Source organism: Leiobunum rupestre, chromosome 1, assembly GCF_980474605.1.
Source record: "Leiobunum rupestre chromosome 1, qqLeiRupe1.1.hap1, whole genome shotgun sequence".
In the NCBI taxonomy this organism is placed as follows: domain Eukaryota; kingdom Metazoa; phylum Arthropoda; class Arachnida; order Opiliones; family Sclerosomatidae; genus Leiobunum; species Leiobunum rupestre.
Genome location: NC_143384.1, coordinates 22,062,938 through 22,087,923, shown reverse-complemented (window position 1 = coordinate 22,087,923; position 24,986 = coordinate 22,062,938). Strand labels below are relative to the sequence as shown.

Below are 24,986 nucleotides of genomic sequence, written 5' to 3'. Positions count from 1 at the left end.
CGTTTACTTAACTAGTGAATAAAGAAGATAAGTTCATTATTTAAAATAACGACAAAATTCGCACGGTTTGGATGAAGTTTAACAGTTTATAGTTTCGTGAACTAAGGCTTAACATTTCATTGACAGCCACAGAAGTGTATCAGGTAAAGATTGTTGTTTATCATTAAATAATTTCACAGAGCTGATATGAGTATTGCAATAATAATTAATTTAAGTATCGAAAATAAATTAAAATCCGTTTGAACTCCGAAGTCACTAAGCCTAACCCGTGCTTCGTGTAAAATGTTTCGGAAACTTTTACCGTAAAATGCTCAAAGTACAGCCAACTTTTGGTTTAGTTTTATCGAAATTGTTGGTGGATGACGTATATAGAAAAAAAACAATGAAAGCACATAGAAATATTTTATGCAAAGGCCTATACCAAATTTTCTTTTTTGGGTTTTGTAAAATTTACTCTGACACTACCAAAAATAATTCGGTACATTTAAACAGTGGCGTAGGAACGGGGGGTACAGGGGTACAATGTACCCCCCCCTAAAAATGGAAAGGGTGCCAAATCGGTTCAAAAAGGGGCGCCGAAAACTAGAATATGAGGCGCAAGAACTATATTTGTCGACTAAAAGCTACTCATATAATCGAAATTTTATTTATAAATAACGGGTATACATTATTTGGAGGTTTCTTAGTCGGTTTAAAATAGGGTTGTTAATTTTCCGGAAAAATAAAATACGGAAAATTTTCCAGAAAATTGTCCGGAAAATTTTCCGAATTGCGGAAAATTTTCCGCAAATCGGAAAAATAAAAAATTGAAACATAAATTACTTTTTAAGGGTTTTTAATGTTTTTAACTTTTGATCGATATAAAATGTCTAATATCAGTAAACATACTACAAAACATTAATAGTGTTACATTGTTTATCAGAGAGGGGGGTGTCCCGCTGGTGATTGAGAATGAAATTCTCAATCACCAGAAGGACACAAAGAGCTTGGCTCCCGCCGTTCACCAGCGCCTATCCCGTTCCTCCCCCACCCGCGCCCCCATCTCAATCACCAGAATTTCTAATCACCAGAATTTCTAATCACCAGAATTTCTTATCACCAGAATTTCTTATCACCAGAATTTCTAATCACCAGAATTTCTAATCACCAGAATTTCTAATCACCAGAATTTCTAATCACCAGATTCTCCCGTTCACCGGTTGCTTTCCCCCAAACCCCATTCACTGGATACTTTATCTCTCGTTCACCAGCTCCTTTCCCCCATTGCTTTCACCCCTTCTAATCACCAGTTGCTTTCCCCCATCTCTAGGCAATAAAAACAACCATAATTGTTATCTCTCATACTATCGATCCCAATCGCTAGAAATTGGCTTTTTCCCCATTCGCTATAAATCGCAGCAGTTTGCCAGAATTAGTTTTATCTCTCCGAAATAATTAATGTACCCAAAATTGGACCGCCAGTTTATTATTCTTTTTAGGGGAATCTCTACGGGAGTTTAACATTACAATAAAGCTAAAAGGTCTAGTTTGGGGTACATTTGGTCCGAAATGGGGTACATAGGGCCGAAAATGGTGACTTTGGTCGTTTTTGGGGTACATTTGGTCCATTTTAGTCCATTTTTGGGTACATCCCTGCTTTCCCCCATCCCCATTCTCCAAAATTAGTTTTCCTCGCGCAGATATCTGGAGATTAGATTTTTACCCGTTTGCTTATCGCTTTCGAACCCCTTAATTTCTAATCTCTAGGCAATAAAAACAAGTTATTTACATTTAATTTTTTATTTTAGAACTTTGTTTTACATGTTAGTAGGTACTATCAGATATTCCATTAGATGGTTATCTTGTACATTACACAATTAAAACAAATTAAAGTAGTTAAGTTTACAGGCATTTAAATGGGGTGAAACGATCTCCTGCAACTTAATTTAATTAAAAGTTCTAACTCACGTATTTGTAGTGTTTAGCAACAGTATCGTCTGACATCCGAGGGACAGTCACAAACGTCTTCTTCTGGTACAGGTGAGAAGCTTTTGTCAGAGACCGTAGTTGCTTTTGGCGTCGGGGGAATGTCCCATTCTAGCGAAAGGTACTTTTTTTCCGATGGTGAATTATCCCTAGCCGGACAGTTTGGAAAGAATCTAGCATGTTCAAGTTCTGGTACGTCTCCTGATTTCCATCCTTCTAATACGCCATGGCATTTGTAACATCGTACTTCATCGCCCTGCTGAATATAGTAGAATCCAGCCTTCGCTAGTTGCTCCTTAGTGACGTGCGGATTTTTCCAGTGACGAAACGTTTCAAGTCGATACACTTCAATGTCCATAGCTGATCTAGACCAAATACGTTCTATAGTTTCAAATGATACATTCTCTAAGCCTACATTTACCCCTAAGTCTACTAAACCTAATTTTATCAATATGGTTAAATTTCTACGCTAAAATTATCAATATAAACGCTTTTTTCAATATGCAAATTGTTTTAAATATGTCTAAAAATATAGTCTATTACCAAGAAAAAATAGTTACTTACTTACTTTACGGGTAGAAATCCTTTGTCGAGCTGTAGAAAAGACTGAGCGATCCGTCAGCAGGTCTTTACTCGTCAATGCGCCGTAGAGAAATGACTCACGGAATATTAATTTATTCCTATCTTGTTGAGAATAATTCATCACGTGATCTAAACTTCAAATAACCCTCAAATTCTATTGGCTGTCTCTCTCTGACAGTTTAAACTGCCTCTAATGATTGACGGCACATATTAACCCACTTGAGTATTTGGAAAAAACCCTTTGCTACTCGAAGGAGAGTTTTGGAAATACCACGTTGACGATATCAAAATCGAGCTCTCACTTCAAAATGTTTACGGAAAACAATCCTCTTGGAAAATTGAGTTACGTAGAAGATTGCTAAAAAATGGCTAAGTGTTATGTTTTTTTTCAATAATGAGTCTTATTTTTTACATTTTAAAGTATTTATTAAGAGTGAAAAAACCTATGACTACACTGACGGCATATCTTAAGTACCGGTGGAAAAAAATCCATTGCTCAAAGTTCAGTTATCTTATTAAACGTGCGCGTGCACAGAAAAATGAACGAGTCACGTGATAGTAACTTAATTTCTACGCTAATCTTACCCCTACTAGACCTAATTTCTGTCTAATACATTTCCAATATATATATATATAAAAGAATGCCTAAAAATTTCATTTTAAATATAATAAAATAGCCTAGCTGATTATTATTATTATTATTATAACTTACTTTTCAGCGTGACCTTCAATGACTATTCCCAATGCTAAGACTCTTTATTGAGATAACGAAAACTTTTAGTATACTATTAATACCATTTTGCGAACTACAGTGAAAAAAGTTACAATTTTACGGTAGAAACGTTTTCAAAATACCATTCTCATTTTAAACGCTTTTTCAATAACTTAATTGTCTAAAATATATACTCTACAACAAAAACAAAATAGTAAATTACTTTCTACGCTAATCTTGGCCTAAAAAAAAAAAGCAAAATACTAAATTTAATTTTTAACTCTAATTCAGATTCCTACCTGGTAAGCCTAAATTTGATATACTAAGTATAATATGCCTTAAAGTTCAAATACTGTCTAATACAATAAATATTCATGAAAAATTCTTACTTTGTATGTACAATGAACGCTCCAAAAGGCTGAAAATGTAACATGGGACAAGACAGAATTTCTACCCAAACCTTTCCGATTGTATCGTCAAATAAAACAAAGTTCAGCTATCTTATCAATGGTACGCGCGCGCTCGCTCGGAAAAATGAACGAGTCACGTGAGAATCGGTACGTCACGAGCCCCTATGCATAAATGTTAGGGCGTCTTACTACCATTAGATCTAATCGCACTAGCACATTCTCGAAAAATAAACCAGTTCTTGGGAATAAGAGACGGTTTTTTTTTATCAAAGATAAGCCAATTTATAGTTTATTGTATGAAAATATTAATTAATTCGGAAATATATTCGATGCTTACTGTTTTTTTTTTATAAGAATACGCTGAAATACATTTTCCAATACGTAAAAAATTAAAGCTAGACCTAAAAACCTGTAAAGTGTAAATAGTTAAGGCTAAATTTCTAACCCTAACCCTAACCCATGAAAGTACATTTTCCATAAATCATATCCTAACATGAATGCATTTGTTAAGAATACATGGTTTTTTTTAAAAAAAATACGCTAATTAATTTCGTAAAACAAGCATAGATTTTAGTTAGCCCTTCCTCCAAAATGTCCAATAGAGCTAGTACATTCTCGATAAATATACATGTTCTTGGGGAATAAGAGACGTTTTTTATCAAAGTAAGCCAAGTTTAAAGCTTATTGTCATTGGTTCCATAACAAAAACCACATTGTAACGTGATAATGGCTGCTCACTAATCCCAATTCCATGTGAAACTCTTCCAGTTTCTTTAAGTTCCTTTTGAGTTACAAAATAGGGTTTTAGAAATAGATTTTTCCTATTTCATTAAATATAAGTATTAAAATTAGAATTGCTTCATTAAATTATGCATTTGTACTGTACTGTACACAATACCTGTATTTGAAATTGTATAACATAAAAACACAGTTTTTAAAAAAAATATATCAAGGTTTTCAATTCAGTTAAAAATAATTAAATTAGTTGTATTGTGTTTATATTTTTAACTTAATTGCATTGATGTTTTAAAAGCAAACCTCGGGCCTAAGAAACAGGCAAAGTGTAAATTGCTAAGACTAAATTTCTAACTCTAATAATGTGTAAATCAATTATACAATTATCTATTCATAAGGGTTAGAGACTTTATTACAATGAAATAAAACCATGTAGAAATGTATATGTTATAAATTTAAGAAAACTCAAACATTCTGTTTTAAATCAACAATTTTATTATTCTTTCTTATCATTTTTTTTATACAACCATTTGTTTTTATATAGATAACCTGAGGACGGCTATAATATGAACATATACCTAAAAAAAATCGGGAATTAAACAAAAACAACCTTAAGTTTACTATTTTTATATATTCACACGTCCTCAATTATGCAAATTTTATATAAACATTTCTACTATACATATTTCATAATTAATATTTACATAAATAATTATTTTTTATATAAAATCGTACAATTCTATCAGAACTTAAACCGGAAGATTCAGGCATATAATTTCCAAAAACACAAACTACATTTGGAGTACTAATATTTATACTCACACAATTATATTTCGTACTAACAATTTCACCATCTTTTAAACTTTCAAATACTGCCAAGTGTTCGTCGCATATTTTTGTACTTCTCAAGGTGTTAAAGAAAAAGTGGTTCACACCAGAGCAAACTTTTTTCAATTGAAAAAGCATTTCACTCCCCGAAACTGTCACTTGCTGACAATGTACAAAATTGGGCTTACGGGATTTCAAGTAATTTAACATCCACGATTTTCCTTCATTTCCATCTTTTCCTATTACAAATATTATTTTTCTGTCTGAGAGAATTAAATGTTCCAATAAACTTTTTTGCCATGGTCTAAGTTCTATATCTTTGTTTATTCGTTTAGGGGTTTTCATTTGTTCCACCCAAGCACTTGTCAAATTTCCAAAGAGATGCGATGGTAGTCCAGATCGAGCAACGGCTTCTGCGCGGACTCGTTGTTTATCAATTTCCGCTTCTACTTTGCCTAAGTTTACTTTGTGTGGGCTTATACTGCAACGTCTAATATGTCGACTCAGTTGTGATTTAAACGATTTATTGCACGTTGTACACGATGTACGTTTACATTTATGGGTTCTTAATCTATAGCTACGTATTCGTTTCTCGCAACTTGGACACTGAATATATTTGTTTCGACCCATTTTGAATATATTCAAAGGAGACAAACACGTACGTTTTACTCGAACCGAGTTTATTCATAAACTGTTATCGATTTTTGTGGGATCTCCGTATATAAAGTATAAAATGTGGGTTCTGAGGGTAGAAATAATATCAGCCCTATTTTGATTTTCTTCCAAATTAAGTGTTTCAGATAACGTTTACTTATTCAACACCTTCATTCCATTTTTTTTACATTAATTTGATATAACCTTGTATCTTCCAACAATTCAGTTTTATGCTATGTACAATTCCCTTATTCATTACATCATTCCAAAATTAGCCTAATTCATACACTGGCGTTGATCTTCTGAAATGGATATTCCAATAAAAACCTTTTCTTATATCATCGCTTCTAATTAATCTGAATGTTGTCAATATAAAAAACATCATATGCTTTATTTAAATATAAAGAATAAACACTGGTTAGGTTAAGGTTAGAGTGAAATGGAATAATTAAGTAAATAAGCATAAATTTTAGATCGCCTTTCCTCCAAAATATCTAATAGCTCTAGTACATTCTCGATAAATATACAAGTTCTTGTGAATAAGAGACGTTTTTTATCAAATAATCATAGACTAAAAACTTTGCTCAACGAAAAACTAAATAACGATAAATAATGTACAATTAATTTATTAAATATCGAGAAAATGTCTTATGGTAATAAAAAAAATAAAACAAGCGATTAATTAAAAGTAAATTATTATCAATTTGATGATTGTTTAAGGATATCGATTATGATCAATGTTTGTACTACAGTGTTCATATCCGAAATGAAGTTAAATGAAATAATTTCGTGAACAAGCATAAATGTTAGATCGCCCTTCCTCCAAAATTTCCAATAGAGCTAGTACATTCTCGATAAATATACATGTTCTTGGAGGAATAAGAGACGTTTTTTTTCAAAGTAAGCCAAGTTTAAAGCTTATTGTCATTGGTTCCATAACAAAAACCACATTATAACGTAATAATGGTTACCTCTATCTGTAAACTTATCAAGATAAGAAATGGCATATAACTAGATAATTATGTATTAATTTTTTAATTAGTTAAGAATCATTAATTTTAGTTGGTCTATATTTATTATGCAATAATAAAATATATTTATTTATTTTTCAAATTATTAAGGATATATTTAATCATAGACTAATGTTGACTTATAACCCTAACTTAATAATTTAAGCAATTCTTTCTCTCTCTCTCTCTCTTAAAGAAATCTTAGTGTAATAAGCTTAAAAATTTAGGAATAAACTTATATTATAGGATGAAGAAAAGTCAATAGACATTTATTTGTAAATTATTCGCAATTTTATTTATTTATTTATTTATAAAACGAACTACAGTTTGGTCTCTGGGAGGCTTAGGGTAATGACAGCATCCCATGAAATCGAACTCCACGCACTCCTCCTGTCGTCGGCTGCTCTTTAACCCTCTTCTTCCACAGTACGTACAACGAAGATGGGGCGGGAAATCCGTTATCAGATGCCCGGGGATGTGTTTGGAATAGACATTACCATGACGAAAAATTACACTCCTTTGATAATGCTAGCACTCTCTGCCCCAGCAAAGGAAGAGTCCTCCGCCTCTTACAGTCAATTCTTCTGTACATTCGTCACAATGAAAGCAAATCATAGATTCAGTTGTCGTACCGACGTACTCTTCTCCGGATGCCAATTTTATGGAAATATGGTCCATTTACTATACAAATAGAAAAAATAAAATATAGAAAAAAGGCAAATTTTACATATATGGAAATATGGTCCATTTACTATACAAATAGAAAAAAGGCAAATTTTACATAAATTAATTCAAATTTAAATTCATGGTATTAATTTTTAATTCTACCATAAATTATACTGCCAAGAAAAAAGAGAGAGAGAAAAGTATATTTACCAAGTTTTGTTTCTACGTTTCTAGAGAGACTAGAAGAATGAATAAATTTGGAGAGCAGTATCGGTTTTTATACTAATTCATAAACACATTTCATAACTTGAAATTAATACCATGAATTTAAATTTGAATTAATTTATGTAAAATTTGCCTTTTTTCTATTTGTATAGTAAATGGACCATATTTCCATATATGTAAAATTTGCCTTTTTTCTATATTTTATTTTTTCTATTTGTATAGTAAATGGACCATATTTCCATAAAATTGGCATCCGGAGAAGAGTACGTCGGTACGACAACTGAATCTATGATTTGCTTTCATTGTGACGAATGTACAGAAGAATTGACTGTAAGAGGCGGAGGACTCTTCCTTTGCTGGGGCAGAGAGTGCTAGCATTATCAAAGGAGTGTAATTTTTCGTCATGGTAATGTCTATTCCAAACACATTCCCGGGCATCTGATAACGGATTTCCCGCCCCATCTTCGTTGTACGTACTGTGGAAGAAGAGGGTTAAAGAGCAGCCGACGACAGGAGGAGTGCGTGGAGTTCGATTTCATGGGATGCTGTCATTACCCTAAGCCTCCCAGAGACCAAACTGTAGTTCGTTTTATAAATAAATAAATAAATAAAATTGCGAATAATTTACAAATAAATGTCTATTGACTTTTCTTCATCCTATAATATAAGTTTATTCCTAAATTTTTAAGCTTATTACAATAAGATTTCTTTAAGAGAGAGAGAGAGAGAGAGAGAGAGAGAAAGAATTGCTTAAATTATTAAGTTAGGGTTATAAGTCAACATTAGTCTATGATTAAATATATCCTTAATAATTTGAAAAATAAATAAATATATTTTATTTTTGCATAATAAATATAGACCAACTAAAATTAATGATTCTTAACTAATTAAAAAATTAATACATAATTATCTAGTTATATGCCATTTCTTATCTTGATAAGTTTACAGATAGAGGTAACCATTATTACGTTATAATGTGGTTTTTGTTATGGAACCAATGACAATAAGCTTTAAACTTGGCTTACTTTGAAAAAAAACGTCTCTTATTCCTCCAAGAACATGTATATTTATCGAGAATGTACTAGCTCTATTGGACATTTTGGAGGAAGGGCGATCTAACATTTATGCTTGTTTACGAAATTATTTCATTTAACTTCATTTCGGATATGAACACTGTAGTACAAACATTGATCATAATCGATATCCTTAAACAATCTACAAATTGATAATAATTTACTTTTAATTAATCGCTTGTTTTATTTTTTTTATTACCATAAGACATTTTCTCGATATTTAATAAATTAATTGTACATTATTTATCGTTATTTAGTTTTTCGTTGAGCAAAGTTTTTAGTCTATGATTATTTGATAAAAAACGTCTCTTATTCACAAGAACTTGTATATTTATCGAGAATGTACTAGAGCTATTAGATATTTTGGAGGAAAGGCGATCTAAAATTTATGCTTATTTACTTAATTATTCCATTTCACTCTAACCTTAACCTAACCAGTGTTTATTCTTTATATTTAAATAAAGCATATGATGTTTTTTATATTGACAACATTCAGATTAATTAGAAGCGATGATATAAGAAAAGGTTTTTATTGGAATATCCATTTCAGAAGATCAACGCCAGTGTATGAATTAGGCTAAATTTGGAATGATGTAATGAATAAGGGAATTGTACATAGCATAAAACTGAATTGTTGGAAGATACAAGGTTATATCAAATTAATGTAAAAAAAATGGAATGAAGGTGTTGAATAAGTAAACGTTATCTGAAACACTTAATTTGGAAGAAAATCAAAATAGGGCTGATATTATTTCTACCCTCAGAACCCACATTTTATACTTTATATACGGAGATCCCACAAAAATCGATAACAGTTTATGAATAAACTCGGTTCGAGTAAAACGTACGTGTTTGTCTCCTTTGAATATATTCAAAATGGGTCGAAACAAATATATTCAGTGTCCAAGTTGCGAGAAACGAATACGTAGCTATAGATTAAGAACCCATAAATGTAAACGTACATCGTGTACAACGTGCAATAAATCGTTTAAATCACAACTGAGTCGACATATTAGACGTTGCAGTATAAGCCCACACAAAGTAAACTTAGGCAAAGTAGAAGCGGAAATTGATAAACAACGAGTCCGCGCAGAAGCCGTTGCTCGATCTGGACTACCATCGCATCTCTTTGGAAATTTGACAAGTGCTTGGGTGGAACAAATGAAAACCCCTAAACGAATAAACAAAGATATAGAACTTAGACCATGGCAAAAAAGTTTATTGGAACATTTAATTCTCTCAGACAGAAAAATAATATTTGTAATAGGAAAAGATGGAAATGAAGGAAAATCGTGGATGTTAAATTACTTGAAATCCCGTAAGCCCAATTTTGTACATTGTCAGCAAGTGACAGTTTCGGGGAGTGAAATGCTTTTTCAATTGAAAAAAGTTTGCTCTGGTGTGAACCACTTTTTCTTTAACACCTTGAGAAGTACAAAAATATGCGACGAACACTTGGCAGTATTTGAAAGTTTAAAAGATGGTGAAATTGTTAGTACGAAATATAATTGTGTGAGTATAAATATTAGTACTCCAAATGTAGTTTGTGTTTTTGGAAATTATATGCCTGAATCTTCCGGTTTAAGTTCTGATAGAATTGTACGATTTTATATAAAAAATAATTATTTATGTAAATATTAATTATGAAATATGTATAGTAGAAATGTTTATATAAAATTTGCATAATTGAGGACGTGTGAATATATAAAAATAGTAAACTTAAGGTTGTTTTTGTTTAATTCCCGATTTTTTTTAGGTATATGTTCATATTATAGCCGTCCTCAGGTTATCTATATAAAAACAAATGGTTGTATAAAAAAATGATAAGAAAGAATAATAAAATTGTTGATTTAAAACAGAATGTTTGAGTTTTCTTAAATTTATAACATATACATTTCTACATGGTTTTATTTCATTGTAATAAAGTCTCTAACCCTTATGAATAGATAATTGTATAATTGATTTACACATTATTAGAGTTAGAAATTTAGTCTTAGCAATTTACACTTTGCCTGTTTCTTAGGCCCGAGGTTTGCTTTTAAAACATCAATGCAATTAAGTTAAAAATATAAACCCAATACAACTAATTTAATTATTTTTAACTGAATTGAAAACCTTGATATATTTTTTTTAAAAACTGTGTTTTTATGTTATACAATTTCAAATACAGGTATTGTGTACAGTACAGTACAAATGCATAATTTAATGAAGCAATTCTAATTTTAATACTTATATTTAATGAAATAGGAAAAATCTATTTCTAAAACCCTATTTTGTAACTCAAAAGGAACTTAAAGAAACTGGAAGAGTTTCACATGGAATTGGGATTAGTGAGCAGCCATTATCACGTTACAATGTGGTTTTTGTTATGGAACCAATGACAATAAGCTTTAAACTTGGCTTACTTTGATAAAAAACGTCTCTTATTCCCCAAGAACATGTATATTTATCGAGAATGTACTAGCTCTATTGGACATTTTGGAGGAAGGGCTAACTAAAATCTATGCTTGTTTTACGAAATTAATTAGCGTATTTTTTTAAAAAAAACCATGTATTCTTAACAAATGCATTCATGTTAGGATATGATTTATGGAAAATGTACTTTCATGGGTAAGGGTTAGGGTTAGAAATTTAGCCTTAACTATTTACACTTTACAGGTTTTTAGGTCTAGCTTTAATTTTTTACGTATTGGAAAATGTATTTCAGCGTATTCTTATAAAAAAAAAACAGTAAGCATCGAATATATTTCCGAATTAATTAATATTTTCATACAATAAACTATAAATTGGCTTATCTTTGATAAAAAAAACCGTCTCTTATTCCCAAGAACTGGTTTATTTTTCGAGAATGTGCTAGTGCGATTAGATCTAATGGTAGTAAGACGCCCTAACATTTATGCATAGGGGCTCGTGACGTACCGATTCTCACGTGACTCGTTCATTTTTCCGAGCGAGCGCGCGCGTACCATTGATAAGATAGCTGAACTTTGTTTTATTTGACGATACAATCGGAAAGGTTTGGGTAGAAATTCTGTCTTGTCCCATGTTACATTTTCAGCCTTTTGGAGCGTTCATTGTACATACAAAGTAAGAATTTTTCATGAATATTTATTGTATTAGACAGTATTTGAACTTTAAGGCATATTATACTTAGTATATCAAATTTAGGCTTACCAGGTAGGAATCTGAATTAGAGTTAAAAATTAAATTTAGTATTTTGCTTTTTTTTTAGGCCAAGATTAGCGTAGAAAGTAATTTACTATTTTGTTTTTGTTGTAGAGTATATATTTTAGACAATTAAGTTATTGAAAAAGCGTTTAAAATGAGAATGGTATTTTGAAAACGTTTCTACCGTAAAATTGTAACTTTTTTCACTGTAGTTCGCAAAATGGTATTAATAGTATACTAAAAGTTTTCGTTATCTCAATAAAGAGTCTTAGCATTGGGAATAGTCATTGAAGGTCACGCTGAAAAGTAAGTTATAATAATAATAATAATAATCAGCTAGGCTATTTTATTATATTTAAAATGAAATTTTTAGGCATTCTTTTATATATATATATATTGGAAATGTATTAGACAGAAATTAGGTCTAGTAGGGGTAAGATTAGCGTAGAAATTAAGTTACTATCACGTGACTCGTTCATTTTTCTGTGCACGCGCACGTTTAATAAGATAACTGAACTTTGAGCAATGGATTTTTTTCCACCGGTACTTAAGATATGCCGTCAGTGTAGTCATAGGATTTTTCACTCTTAATAAATACTTTAAAATGTAAAAAATTAGACTCATTATTGAAAAAAAACATAACACTTAGCCATTTTTTAGCAATCTTCTACGTAACTCAATTTTCCAAGAGGATTGTTTTCCGTAAACATTTTGAAGTGAGAGCTCGATTTTGATATCGTCAACGTGGTATTTCCAAAACTCTCCTTCGAGTAGCAAAGGGTTTTTTCCAAATACTCAAGTGGGTTAATATGTGCCGTCAATCATTAGAGGCAGTTTAAACTGTCAGAGAGAGACAGCCAATAGAATTTGAGGGTTATTTGAAGTTTAGATCACGTGATGAATTATTCTCAACAAGATAGGAATAAATTAATCTTCCGTGCGTCATTTCTCTACGGCGCATTGACGAGTAAAGACCTGCTGACGGATCGCTCAGTCTTTTCTACAGCTCGACAAAGGATTTCTACCCGTAAAGTAAGTAAGTAACTATTTTTTCTTGGTAATAGACTATATTTTTAGACATATTTAAAACAATTTGCATATTGAAAAAAGCGTTTATATTGATAATTTTAGCGTAGAAATTTAACCATATTGATAAAATTAGGTTTAGTAGACTTAGGGGTAAATGTAGGCTTAGAGAATGTATCATTTGAAACTATAGAACGTATTTGGTCTAGATCAGCTATGGACATTGAAGTGTATCGACTTGAAACGTTTCGTCACTGGAAAAATCCGCACGTCACTAAGGAGCAACTAGCGAAGGCTGGATTCTACTATATTCAGCAGGGCGATGAAGTACGATGTTACAAATGCCATGGCGTATTAGAAGGATGGAAATCAGGAGACGTACCAGAACTTGAACATGCTAGATTCTTTCCAAAGTGTCCGGCTAGGGATAATTCACCATCGGAAAAAAGTACCTTTCGCTAGAATGGGACATTCCCCCGACGCCAAAAGCAACTACGGTCTCTGACAAACGCTTCTCACCTGTACCAGAAGAAGACGTTTGTGACTGTCCCTCGGATGTCAGACGATACTGTTGCTAAACACTACAAATACGTGAGTTAGAACTTTTAATTAAATTAAGTTGCAGGAGATCGTTTCACCCCATTTAAATGCCTGTAAACTTAACTACTTTAATTTGTTTTAATTGCGTAATGTACAAGATAACCATCTAATGGAATATCTGATAGTACCTACTAACATGTAAAACAAAGTTCTAAAATAAAAAATTAAATGTAAATAACTTGTTTTTATTGCCTAGAGATTAGAAATTAAGGGGTTCGAAAGCGATAAGCAAACGGGTAAAAATCTAATCTCCAGATATCTGCGCGAGGAAAACTAATTTTGGAGAATGGGGATGGGGGAAAGCAGGGATGTACCCAAAAATGGACCAAAATGGACCAAATGTACCCCAAAAACGACCAAAGTCACCATTTTCGGCCCTATGTACCCCATTTCGGACCAAATGTACCCCAAACTAGACCTTTTAGCTTTATTGTAATGTTAAACTCCCGTAGAGATTCCCCTAAAAAGAATAATAAACTGGCGGTCCAATTTTGGGTACATTAATTATTTCGGAGAGATAAAACTAATTCTGGCAAACTGCTGCGATTTATAGCGAATGGGGAAAAAGCCAATTTCTAGCGATTGGGATCGATAGTATGAGAGATAACAATTATGGTTGTTTTTATTGCCTAGAGATGGGGGAAAGCAACTGGTGATTAGAAGGGGTGAAAGCAATGGGGGAAAGGAGCTGGTGAACGAGAGATAAAGTATCCAGTGAATGGGGTTTGGGGGAAAGCAACCGGTGAACGGGAGAATCTGGTGATTAGAAATTCTGGTGATTAGAAATTCTGGTGATTAGAAATTCTGGTGATTAGAAATTCTGGTGATTAGAAATTCTGGTGATTGAGATGGGGGCGCGGGTGTGGGAGGAACGGGAGAGGCGCGGGTGAACGGCGGGAGCCAAGCTCTTTGTGTCCTTCTGGTGATTGAGAATGAAATTCTCAATCACCAGCGGGACACCCCCCTCTCTCTTTTATCAGTTTAAACTTGTCTAGAGGTTTAGTTTTACTTTCAGATTCGATAAAATGAGGCGAAAATGCCGCTTTAATTAAATTTGCAAACCAGAAATTACATTAATCATGGAATGAAACCTTTTTCTTTAATTTTCCGAAAAATACGGAAAATTTTCCGGAAAAAAGGCCTCGGTCATTTTCCGGAAATTTTCCCGAGCGGGAAATTTTTCGCAGAAAATTTTCCAACTTACAACACTACTTTAAAACATTTCAACACATAATTGAATTTTTAGTTATGTCTGAAGTTGATTTTGGTATTTGCCTTTTCAGCTATCCGACTTTGTCCCAGAGTTTAAAATTATAAACAAAACCTTGCCGATAAATAACTGACGACTTCGAACTTGTCTGTATTTTACGTTCTTTTTAACTTACATATGCCCGCGAAGGTAACCGTATGTACTCTTACTTTTAAGACTAATTTGCACATTTCGTAGTTTATTATCTTCCTTGATAGTTATACATTGCATTGCATAGCTTTGTACCTATTGCAAAAACCGTAAGTTTAGTAAGATATAGCAAAGATAATTTAAACTCGTACCCTAGATTCGAATACTGAGAGCTTTCCCATTGACGGTTTTGTTACGAAGCGTTTACCCTTTTCCGGCACGTGACCTCAGAAAAATCGGGCTCCATCGGTTGTGGCACGGCCAACTTCGATCACGCGCTGCCGCGCTGTATAGCGTGGCAGCGCATGATCGAAGTTGGCCGTGGTTGCGGTAAGGCGCAAACCACGGAGCGAATTTTTTCTGAGTTCCGGCGGGAAGTGGGTAAACGCTATCGGCAACGCGCGAGAGAGTGATTTCGAATCTAGGGTACGAGTTTAAATTATCTTTGGATAAAGTGTGGGAGGACTAATTCTACGGAGCTGGGTTTTTTTTGAGAGTCACACGGTATGGTGTCGGCTAGAGCCTTAGACACCAACACAACAAAGTAACGTCACAGACAATTATAGCGGCACCAACGTTAGAAGCGCTGAAGGGATCGCAAGAATCCCGACAGCAGGCGTAGGTATCCCGGACGGGAGCTACCTTCCGGAAGAGCGGAGAACGAGAGGAGAGAGGTCAGGGTGTTTCCAAAAGAAGGGGGTAAACCAACCCCCGGAAAGCGTTCCGAAACTCCAAGCGAGAAACCGCTGTACCTGGGCAGGAGAAGGCAAAAATGGGCCAGATCACCTTGTTCCCGGCACAACGGGCAAAGAGGAGAGGGACGCAAGCCGAACCGGTGCAACACAGCAGGAACTGGAAAGCGATCAACCCGAGCCTGAGAAAGGAGGCGTTCCTGGAACCGAGACAAGTGACAATCCCAAACCTGGGGGCGGGCCGGAAAATCCTGCACGGAAAAGAGAAACCGGCCCGTTTGTGCGTCTGCCCAATCACGCTGCCACAAACGGAGCAACGCCGAGAAGCAACGGCGACGGATTGTCAAAGTGTCTGGGGGCGGAGTAAACAGAGGAGCCGCTGTGTCAGTAGAAGCAGCCCGAGCAAGGGCATCCAACTGCTCATTATGGGCTACACCAACATGGGAAGGCGTCCACAATAAATGAAAATGGGCATTGGGAAAAGGCAATAGCTTCCCCAACATATTCTGGACCAAGGGATCCATGGAAGAGCCGTCCGCAAAGATAGATAAAGTGGAGAGAGAGTCCGAGCATATAATCGCAGTCTAGATTTCATGAGCAACAAGCCATGACACCGCCATGTACAATGCACACAGCTCGGCCCGAGAGAGAGCCAAGTGGGAGGGGCATCGATAACGACGGTTAACACCCAAACTCGGAATAACAAAAGCGAATCCTCCAAAATCGGAGGACGGGACGAGGGAGCCATCCGTATATACATGACACCACTCTAAAGGAAGAGAATCGAGATGACAGTAAAAGGCTGAAGCCAAAGAGTGGGAGGTATAATCGGCTTTTGGCCCTGGCAACCAACGTATATCGAGGACGAATGGGGACTGTGTGCCCGGAGGCCAGGATGAGCATAAAGACTGCGGGACAACGCTGTGGAACAAGTCCTCCAGGTCCCACCTTTGCGCCAGGAGTGTGACAGTACCCCGAATATGCAGGTACGGCAAGGCCTGTTCACGAAACCAACTCTGAGTCAAATGGGAAGGCGGGGTACGAAGACAATACAAGGCGTATTGCAAACACTGCGAATCACGCCGAAGAGAAAGCGGAGGGATGTGCGATTCCACTTCCAAAGCCGCCACTGCCGTCGGCCGCGTATACACCTAAAATCAGGCGTGGCGCCGCATTTTGCAGAACGTCCAGATGCTGGAGAACAGAAGGCGCCGAGGTACGATAGACTACCGCAGCATAATCAAGGGGGCTGCGAATCAACGCAGAATAAAGTAACCGCATGGTGAGCTGATCAGGGCCCCAATGAGTCCCGGCAATGGTGCGAAGAAGAGACAGACGTCGAAGACAACGAGCCCTTAAGTCATCAATATAGGGACGCCAAGTGAGATGACTGTCGAAAATTACACCCAAGTAGCGGCACTGAGGTCGAAATGGGAGAGCAACACCGGATATACGCAAGGGACCTGCTCCCGAGATATCGCGCTTCTTCGAGAAACACATACATACGCATTTATCAGGCGACAGGACAAAGCCTAAGGCATGTAAATACGAAACAGCACAATTCAGAGCTTCCTGCATGTGTCGACGCAATAGAGACAGAGAGAAGCCAGTTAGGAACAAGACAATATCATCAGCATAAATTGCAATCAGAGTACCATCAGGTAGGGCCTCAAGAAGGTCATCGAGGAGCAAGCTGAAGAGAAGAGGGCTAAGAACCGCCCCCTGCGGAACACCCCGGGTGACGGCAAAATCAGGAGACATAGTACCGGCCACCCGGACCCGAGACGACCGATCGGTCAGGTAGGAGACGAAAAAGCGAAGATAGTGATCGGAAAGTCCTAACATCGTAAGCTTGAGGAGAAGATATTAGCGCCATAACCATGTCCTCCCCCGGAGCAGTGTTCTTCAGCTGTTGGAGGGCAACAGAGAACTCCGACGGGGTAAACGGACGTTCCGGGCTGCCGTCCGACAAAACAACAGGAGGAGGGCGGGGAACATCCGCCGAAGCTGTCTGCGCATAATGACCAGCCAGAGTGGAGGCGGCAGCCGCCGCAGAAACGACCCGAACGCCAACATGCACAAGCGGCGGGATGGTAGACTGAGGAACGGAGGCACCCTTAAACCAACGGACACGACGCCAAAGGACTGGAATGTGAGAAGTACTAGACATTGTGGAACAGAACGTGCGCCAGGAACGAGTACGAGCGTCTCGGACGAGACATTTAGCTCGGGTTGTCAAACGGCGAGCAAGAAGGAGAGCCGCATCACTATGACAACGGGAAGCACGACGACGCGCAGCTGCGGCCAAACGAAGAGCTCGCTTACATGCCGCCGACCACCATGGAGGTGGGCGAGGACGGCCAGACGGACAAGCACCCCCGCAACGGGGGACAACTTGCTCAGCCACCCCAATGAGTGTACAGGTAAACCAATTCACCGCCTGATCGGGCTCAATATTGGAGACCAGTCCACTGCATGAAGGAGAGACCGATACTGAACCAAATCGGACCAAGAGAAGTCCCAGCGCAAAGGCGTGGATAACACAGGAGAAGAAATCTCACCCAAAGAAACAGAGATCGGGAAATGATCACTGCCAGAGGCCGGCAAGAGCTTCCAAGAAGCACGAGGGGCAAGATCGCTACTGACGAACGTTAGATCAATGGCAGAATCTCTCTGACCATATTGACCGATACGGGTAAAGGACCCGTTGTTGAGGAGCACCATGGAATTCTGGGCCAGATACCAATCAATCATAATACGGCCCGCTAAATCATCATGCGGATCTCCCCAAAAGGAGTTGTGCGCGTTAAAATCACCCAAAACACAATACGTTCCAGTCAAAAAAGGAGTTAGTGCCGCATAGTCTGCGGCTGGAGCAGTACCATGAGGATTGTAAACATTAACAATGGTACAACAGCCGAAAAAGAAATGGACGCGGACCGCAATCACCTCCAGAATCTGAAGAGGGGGGCTAGACAGACGGTATTGCGGGAAATGATTATGAACAAGGAGAGCCACCTCTCCATGCGTATGCTGTGGGCAGTCTTGTCGATAGACTTGATACATGCCAAAACTCAAATTAGACCGAGACGCGCTGTGGAGATAAGTCTCTTGTAACCCCACTACAGTAGGCAAAACCTCCAAGACAAGGCTAGCCAGAGCACCGAAATCAGTACCGATTCCAGCCACATCCCATTGCAACACTGATAGTGGGGAACCTTCCATAATTTAAACGTAAAGACCGTCCGCTGGAATCGATTGGAAACAAAACAGCATTAAGCTCAGTCCAAAGAAGCTTACCCCACGGAGAGGGGCGCAGATACTTATCCGCACACGCAGCGATGTGCATGGATTTCTTCGAGGGAGCACTCGACGGCGGATTCTCCATGAGTACCGCGCCAAGGAATGAGATAAGGGTCGACAGAAAGGCCGGAGGGATTGAAGGAGCTCCAGACGGAGTCACGGGGGGGGGGGGGGGGGCTTGTGGAGATACTGAAGAGACGGAAGGGAGCACAGGTGTTCCAGAGACTTTTGGGAGAGCGGGATAATTGTTGTCCGTAACCTTCGGAGCCGGCTGCCGCGAGGATACAGCCGAGGCATAAGACATCAAAGCCCGAGCCTCAGGAAACGAAATCCGACGTTCCGACTGTACCCGTTTAATTTCCATTTCCTTCCGTTATATCGGGCAAGAACGGGATGTACTGGAATGGTGACCATTACAATGGACACAATGCGATGCAGCCGTGCACCCAACAGACTCATGAGAGTCTCCGCAACGGGAGCAACGACGGGACGAACGACAATTACGGACAGAGTGTCCAAATCGGAGACATTAACGGCATTGCAGTGGACGTTCTTCGAAGGGAAGAACCGCAAAGCGCTGACTGAAGATATAAACGTATTCAGGAATGTTGGATTTGGAGGAAAAACCCAATTGTATGAGCTTACTGGCAGAGCCCAGACGTCGGATTTCCTGAGGAGAGTCATTCTCCCCATTGTCTAACTCAGAGGACAAATCCTCCTGAGAGTACGATACCGGGACGCCAAGTATCTTACGCCGAAATAGGCGTGGAGAATCGGTGGAGGACACAACGAAAGCCAGATCGCCGATCGTCGAAGGAATTGTAAGAATGGCCTGCCGCTGCGCTTCATCAGAAGGCAGAATCGAAACACGGCCCCCGGAAAGTACACGGATATCGGAAACCTTACCCACGTTGGCGGTAACGAACGCCGCACAAATCTCTCTTGGAGTAACTTCAGCAGAACTGGAGGATTGAACCGTTAGAAGCACTGGACAGATAGGAGGAGTCTCATCCACCTCGATAGCATCGTCAGATGTAAGCTCAGAATTCGAATTCGAAAAAAGCTTGGAATGGTGCGGAAAAATCGTGGGTTTCTTCTTCGGTGGTGGCGAAAGAGCCGAATTTTTACGGACTTTATTCTTCCCCATGGCACGATAAGCCAGCCCCCTCCGGGGTGGAAAATAAAAAAGAGAAGCCAAAAACAAATAAAAGTAAACAGGAACACAGATAGAACACAAAAGAAATTAATAAAACGTACGAACTGTTATCTTCTCGCACCGGCCGCGGCTCGGTACAAAGGTTCAAAGAATAGGAGCGGCCTATAGCTAAAGAAAACACAAGCTAATCTATAAGGAACAAAGGAGACGAAAACGCAACGAACTGAACACGTCCGCTGCCAAAAAGCGAATCGTCCTACGGAGCTGGTAAAATACTAGGATGTTAAAAGTAATTTGAAATGTATTTACCGCTAATTTATGATTTGGGAAATTCTACACCTCAGATTGCAAACTTTACTAGGTGTTGTAAGGTACACGACGATAGAACTTTTGTATGGACTAGGAGTGTACAACTTCCTGAATAGCTTAGGGCATATTCGAGCGGGCGCTCTTTTATAGGTTTATCGTGAAGCCAAATCTAAACCCAACTTAACCAGTAAAGTATAAATCAACTTTGGGCCTGGAGAATAGAAAAGCCTTGATTTGTTTAAGATTATTTTACTATATCCAGGTATATCTAATAAAAAGTATAATTTAGTTTTGGTTTTAGTTACTATTTTTTGTTCGGTATAATTTAATTATAATAGGAATTATCCGATTGTCGGTTTTCTGAACTGTTAGAATGAGTTCTTTTAAGAAAAAGTTGTCCGGCAATCAAAATAGGAAAAGAAAACAGGCTATAGAACTAGAAGAAAGCCAACTGAAGAAAAATTTGGCTAAATATTTCAAGGTAAAGAAACAATCATTACTTTTAGGGGGAAACCCTGCGGAAAAGGTATTTTCGGCCATTTTGGAATTACACCTACGGGTGTTTATGTTATGGGACTATATTTATGTTTCATGAAACATAATAAACTCCGGGTCAGAAACGATTTATAAATAATCATTTGGCGTTTTTAAATAACATTCGCAGGGTTTAACCTTAGCCTTCTTACATCCGTTACCCGTTAGAATCTTCTGACAATATATAGTATTAGGTTGGGGACATTTCGCACGAGTCCCAAGGGAAAAAGGCGGAAGATGAAGCCGACAAACAACTTCCCACGACCACAAGTTTCTTTGAACCGGAAATAGTTGGTGCAAACGAACTACAAACTTCACGCAAAACCTCCAAAAGCTCGCTTGAACCCATGCTAGAGGCGGTGGGCGAACGAGATCACACACCATATAGTATTTCAGTTGTCGAAAATCTTGAAAGAAGTCAATTTGATTCATCTTTACCCAATAGGGGCTTGGCATCAATTTGTAAAAACCAACCTGAAGCAATTCCTGGCAGCACACGGATATTTAAATTTAATAGAGAATGGTACAATTCCTTTCCGTGGATCCATTACGATTTAAATGTTAATGGTGTTATTTGTTGGGAATGTAGCACCGCTATTCAGAAAAAGCTATTAACACTACAACCCAATGTCAGTACCGTTTTTACCCGTGATGGATTTTCTAGATGGAATAAAGGATCGGAGACTTTCCGTTATCATGAAAAGATCCCATTTCAGAAGGAAGCGATTGAAAAACTAGCGATTTCACGTTCGATTCCAGTTTGTACACTAATTGATCACACTCTATTGAAACAGCAAAAAGAAGCTAGAGTGGCACTTGAAGTTCTTTTTGAATGTGCTCTTTATCTTGGACGACAAGGTTTACCTTTCCCTGGGCATGTCGATGATCGTAGACACTATTTTCAATTAAGTAAAGTGATGTTTAAACACGTACCAGAGGTTGAGCTTTTTCTTCAACGTAAGAAGAATTTAACTTCGCCGGAAATACAAAACGAAATGCTTAAAATAATTTCACTGACAATTTTGAGAGGTATCCTTGAAGAAAATAAAGAATCTGAGTACTTTAGTCTAATAGTAGATGAGACATCGGATGTAAGTGGAAAAGAAGAAGTGTCTATTAATATCAGAATCGTTCGTCATGACTTTGAAACGGAAGAATTATTTTTAGGCCTGTACCAAACTAGCTGGACTACGGGTCTTTCACTCGTTTCGCTGATTCTAGACGCTTTAACCCGATTTGACTTACCCTTATCCAAATTAAGGGGACAATGCTACGACGGTGGGAGTAACATGAAAGGTACCAAAAAAGGTGTTAGAACGCGAATAGCGGACTGGCAACCTTTGGAAATGTACGTCGATTGCAGCAACCATAGTCTCAACTTAGCTATTCAAGATAGTGTAAGAGCTATTCCTTTGGTACGAGACTGTATTCAATGGGCTAACGATATAGGGGTAATGGTCAGAGGCTCCCCGAAAAGGCGAGGCCGTTTCGAAAACATAGTTTCTGAAACTCAATTCCGAGGGCAACAAGTATGGACTCCGAGGCCACTCTGTCCAACTAGGTGGAGTTTTCGTTCGCAATCGATTAATGGGATCATAATAAATTATGAACTTATAGAAGGCTGTCTTTCTCGACGAAATTTCGAAAAGGAAAGAAGAAAGACCCGAAACTGCGAGTAAAGCTAAAGGACTGACCGATCAACTAAGCAAGGCCGAAGTCTACTTTGGTTTTTTAATGTGCCAAAGTATTGTATTACAAAAGTCAACTATGACTGTTGCCGGTGCGTCTGAAGCTGTGCAAACCCTTTTGAATTACCTGAAAGACTTAAGATCGGAAGAGTGTTTCATGGAATTATGGGATAAAATGACTGAGGCTGTTGAGAAGTACAGTTTAGATCCGCCAAAAAAGGACCGCATTAAGAAAGTTCCAAATAAATTACAATACAAAAACAAAACTAGTGCGAATCACCACTTTGATACTCGTGAAGCAAAACACAGGGCTATCTATTTTGAAATAATTGACCAGATCGTTGGTGAACTAAACAGTAGGTTTGATCGACCGGGTATCAGGAAGTACAAATATTTAGAAGAAGCGCTCTTTTCGAACACAGATAATTGGACAAACTCAATTGAAGAAACCATAGTTGAATATGGATTTAACGTTGAGCGTTTAAAAACGCAACTCAACATTATGTCAAACGTGATAAATGAAAGATCCAACCTAAAAGATTTAGTGCAGAAGTTTCAAAATTTACAAGCCGAAACCCAAGCTCTCTTTCCAGGTATTATCAATTTAACTCGTCTTCTCTTAGTGATACCTGCCACTTCCGCTTCAGCGGAAAGAAGTTTCTCCATGCTAAAGCTTCTCAAATCGTATTTACGCGCAACTATGACACAAAATAGACTGAACCATTTGGCGATTATGTACAGTTATCCGTCACGACTAGATAAGCTCGATAAGAAAAAATTGTGCAGAGAATTTGTTAGCAATAACACCTATCGGGTTAAAGTATTTGGGAAAATATAATATTATCAAAAATATCGCCTATTAAAAAGTGTATTACTAAGTAAAGATAAAAAATAAGTGTTATATATTTCTGTATTTTTTATTTAAAAAAAAATTGTTCGAGGGGGCGCCAAATTCAACTTTTATGCTGTACCCCCCCCCCCCCCCCCCAGCCAGCAACGTTCCTACGCGCCTGCATTGAAAACCGAGAAAACTTTCTACAGGAGGGTGAAAATAAACTTAAACAAAATAAAGCGTATGGTTGTAACATACAACCAACTTGGATTCCGTCATTCCCGATCTAGTACATCTAATCTAGTGCCTTTTGTCACGGACATTCAACCAATTGCAAATAGTAAAAGACATGTAAATTTTAGATCTCGACTGCAATATATATGTAAATAATATTTGCTCTAAGGGCACTAATCAGAATTTAAATGACAAACATATATTAACAATTAACAATTCATTGTTTATGTTCTCGAAAATAGGAAAAAAATCAAAAAAATCTATTTAATAAAAAATCATGTTGACCGTTGATAGGTACGAACTGATAAGAGGGAGATAGATTCGACCTTGCGCCGCATTCAGTTTGTAGCGGCTCTTGAATAAAGATATATCTAAAGAGAATCGTGTGTTATTTAAAGCTGATACACGAACATGAATGTCAGAAGTCGGGCACGCGAAATCTTGGTGATTTCGCGTATCATTATTCTCATTTGCTAACTAAATCGACGTAACCAAGAATAGCTAGACAATGTCTACGAACAACCTGCCTGTACCGAAACCAGTCGGATGTAACGAGGATGTCGCTGAAAATTTTGAGACGTTTAAAGAATCGTATGCGGACTACACAATTGCTACCGGCTTGAGCGCCAAGACGGACCCTGTGCAGGTGGCCACGCTTCGTTCGTTATTGGTTTGCGACTGTCGCAAAATATTGAAAACACTCAAACTTACGGACGTACAAGCGTCTACGACTGATGGAATTTTGCATGCCCTGACCAATCATTTTACAGCACAATGAAACACGCTCCACCCGAGGTTCGTTTTTCGTACCGCAACGCAACAGCCATCAAAGACCGTCGACCAATTTTATGTTCGCCTACGCACGCTTGTGCGAACATGTAAGTATCGAGATGCCGAAATGGAAGCCGATTTAATTATTGACCAATTAGCCCTCGGTACTCGTGACAAGTTAACCAGAGCAGAACTATTTCGAGCCGCTGATAGGCCAATTCCGGCTGACGCTTTGGATGCATTACGAATTAGCGATTCTGCGAAACTGGAACTAAAACACGTGGAAGCGGGCAATACGCAATCCAGCTCCGAAACCATCAACTATGTCAGTCACCGCCCACGATCTCAAAGTTTGTCGCAACGGCGACAAGGATTTTAAGCCAGACGAACCGCTGTCCTCGGTTGCGGGGAAGG

At 37.6% G+C, this 24,986-nt stretch overlaps 1 protein-coding gene and 1 long non-coding RNA gene across 3 annotated transcripts in view; both read left to right on the top strand.

Moving 5' to 3' along the window:
• Positions 1-9,425, top strand: part of LOC149961356 (uncharacterized) — a 421,639-nt gene extending 412,214 nt beyond the window's left edge. The window contains exon 4 of one of the 2 annotated variants that reach the window (XR_016480220.1): positions 9,411-9,425. This is a non-coding gene — a long non-coding RNA (uncharacterized LOC149961356). Of the gene's footprint in view, positions 1-9,356; positions 9,372-9,410 lie in introns of those variants that run through there. The other variant, XR_016480221.1, reaches the window with a different exon arrangement.
• An 11,461-nt stretch (positions 9,426-20,886) lies between these two features.
• On the top strand, positions 20,887-24,164 carry LOC149961355 (zinc finger MYM-type protein 1-like). The gene is made up of 4 exons (XM_090161935.1): positions 20,887-20,994; positions 21,242-22,576; positions 22,665-23,555; positions 24,096-24,164. The coding sequence occupies exons 1-4, from the start codon at positions 20,887-20,889 to the stop codon at positions 24,162-24,164; spliced, it is 2,403 nt and encodes an 800-aa protein (XP_090018061.1).
• Positions 24,165-24,986: the final 822 nt, after the last annotated feature.

Excerpts from the sequence above, each read along its gene's own strand:
- LOC149961355 (XM_090161935.1), top strand. The coding sequence starts at position 20,887 with ATGAGTTCTTTTAAGAAAAAGTTGTCCGGCAATCAAAATAGGAAAAGA. Across the intron at positions 22,577-22,664 it reads CTCAATTCCGAGGGCAACAA|AAGGCTGTCTTTCTCGACGA; the intron begins GTATGGACTCCG and ends ATGAACTTATAG. Across the intron at positions 23,556-24,095 it reads ATAACACCTATCGGGTTAAA|GTACGAACTGATAAGAGGGA; the intron begins GTATTTGGGAAA and ends GACCGTTGATAG.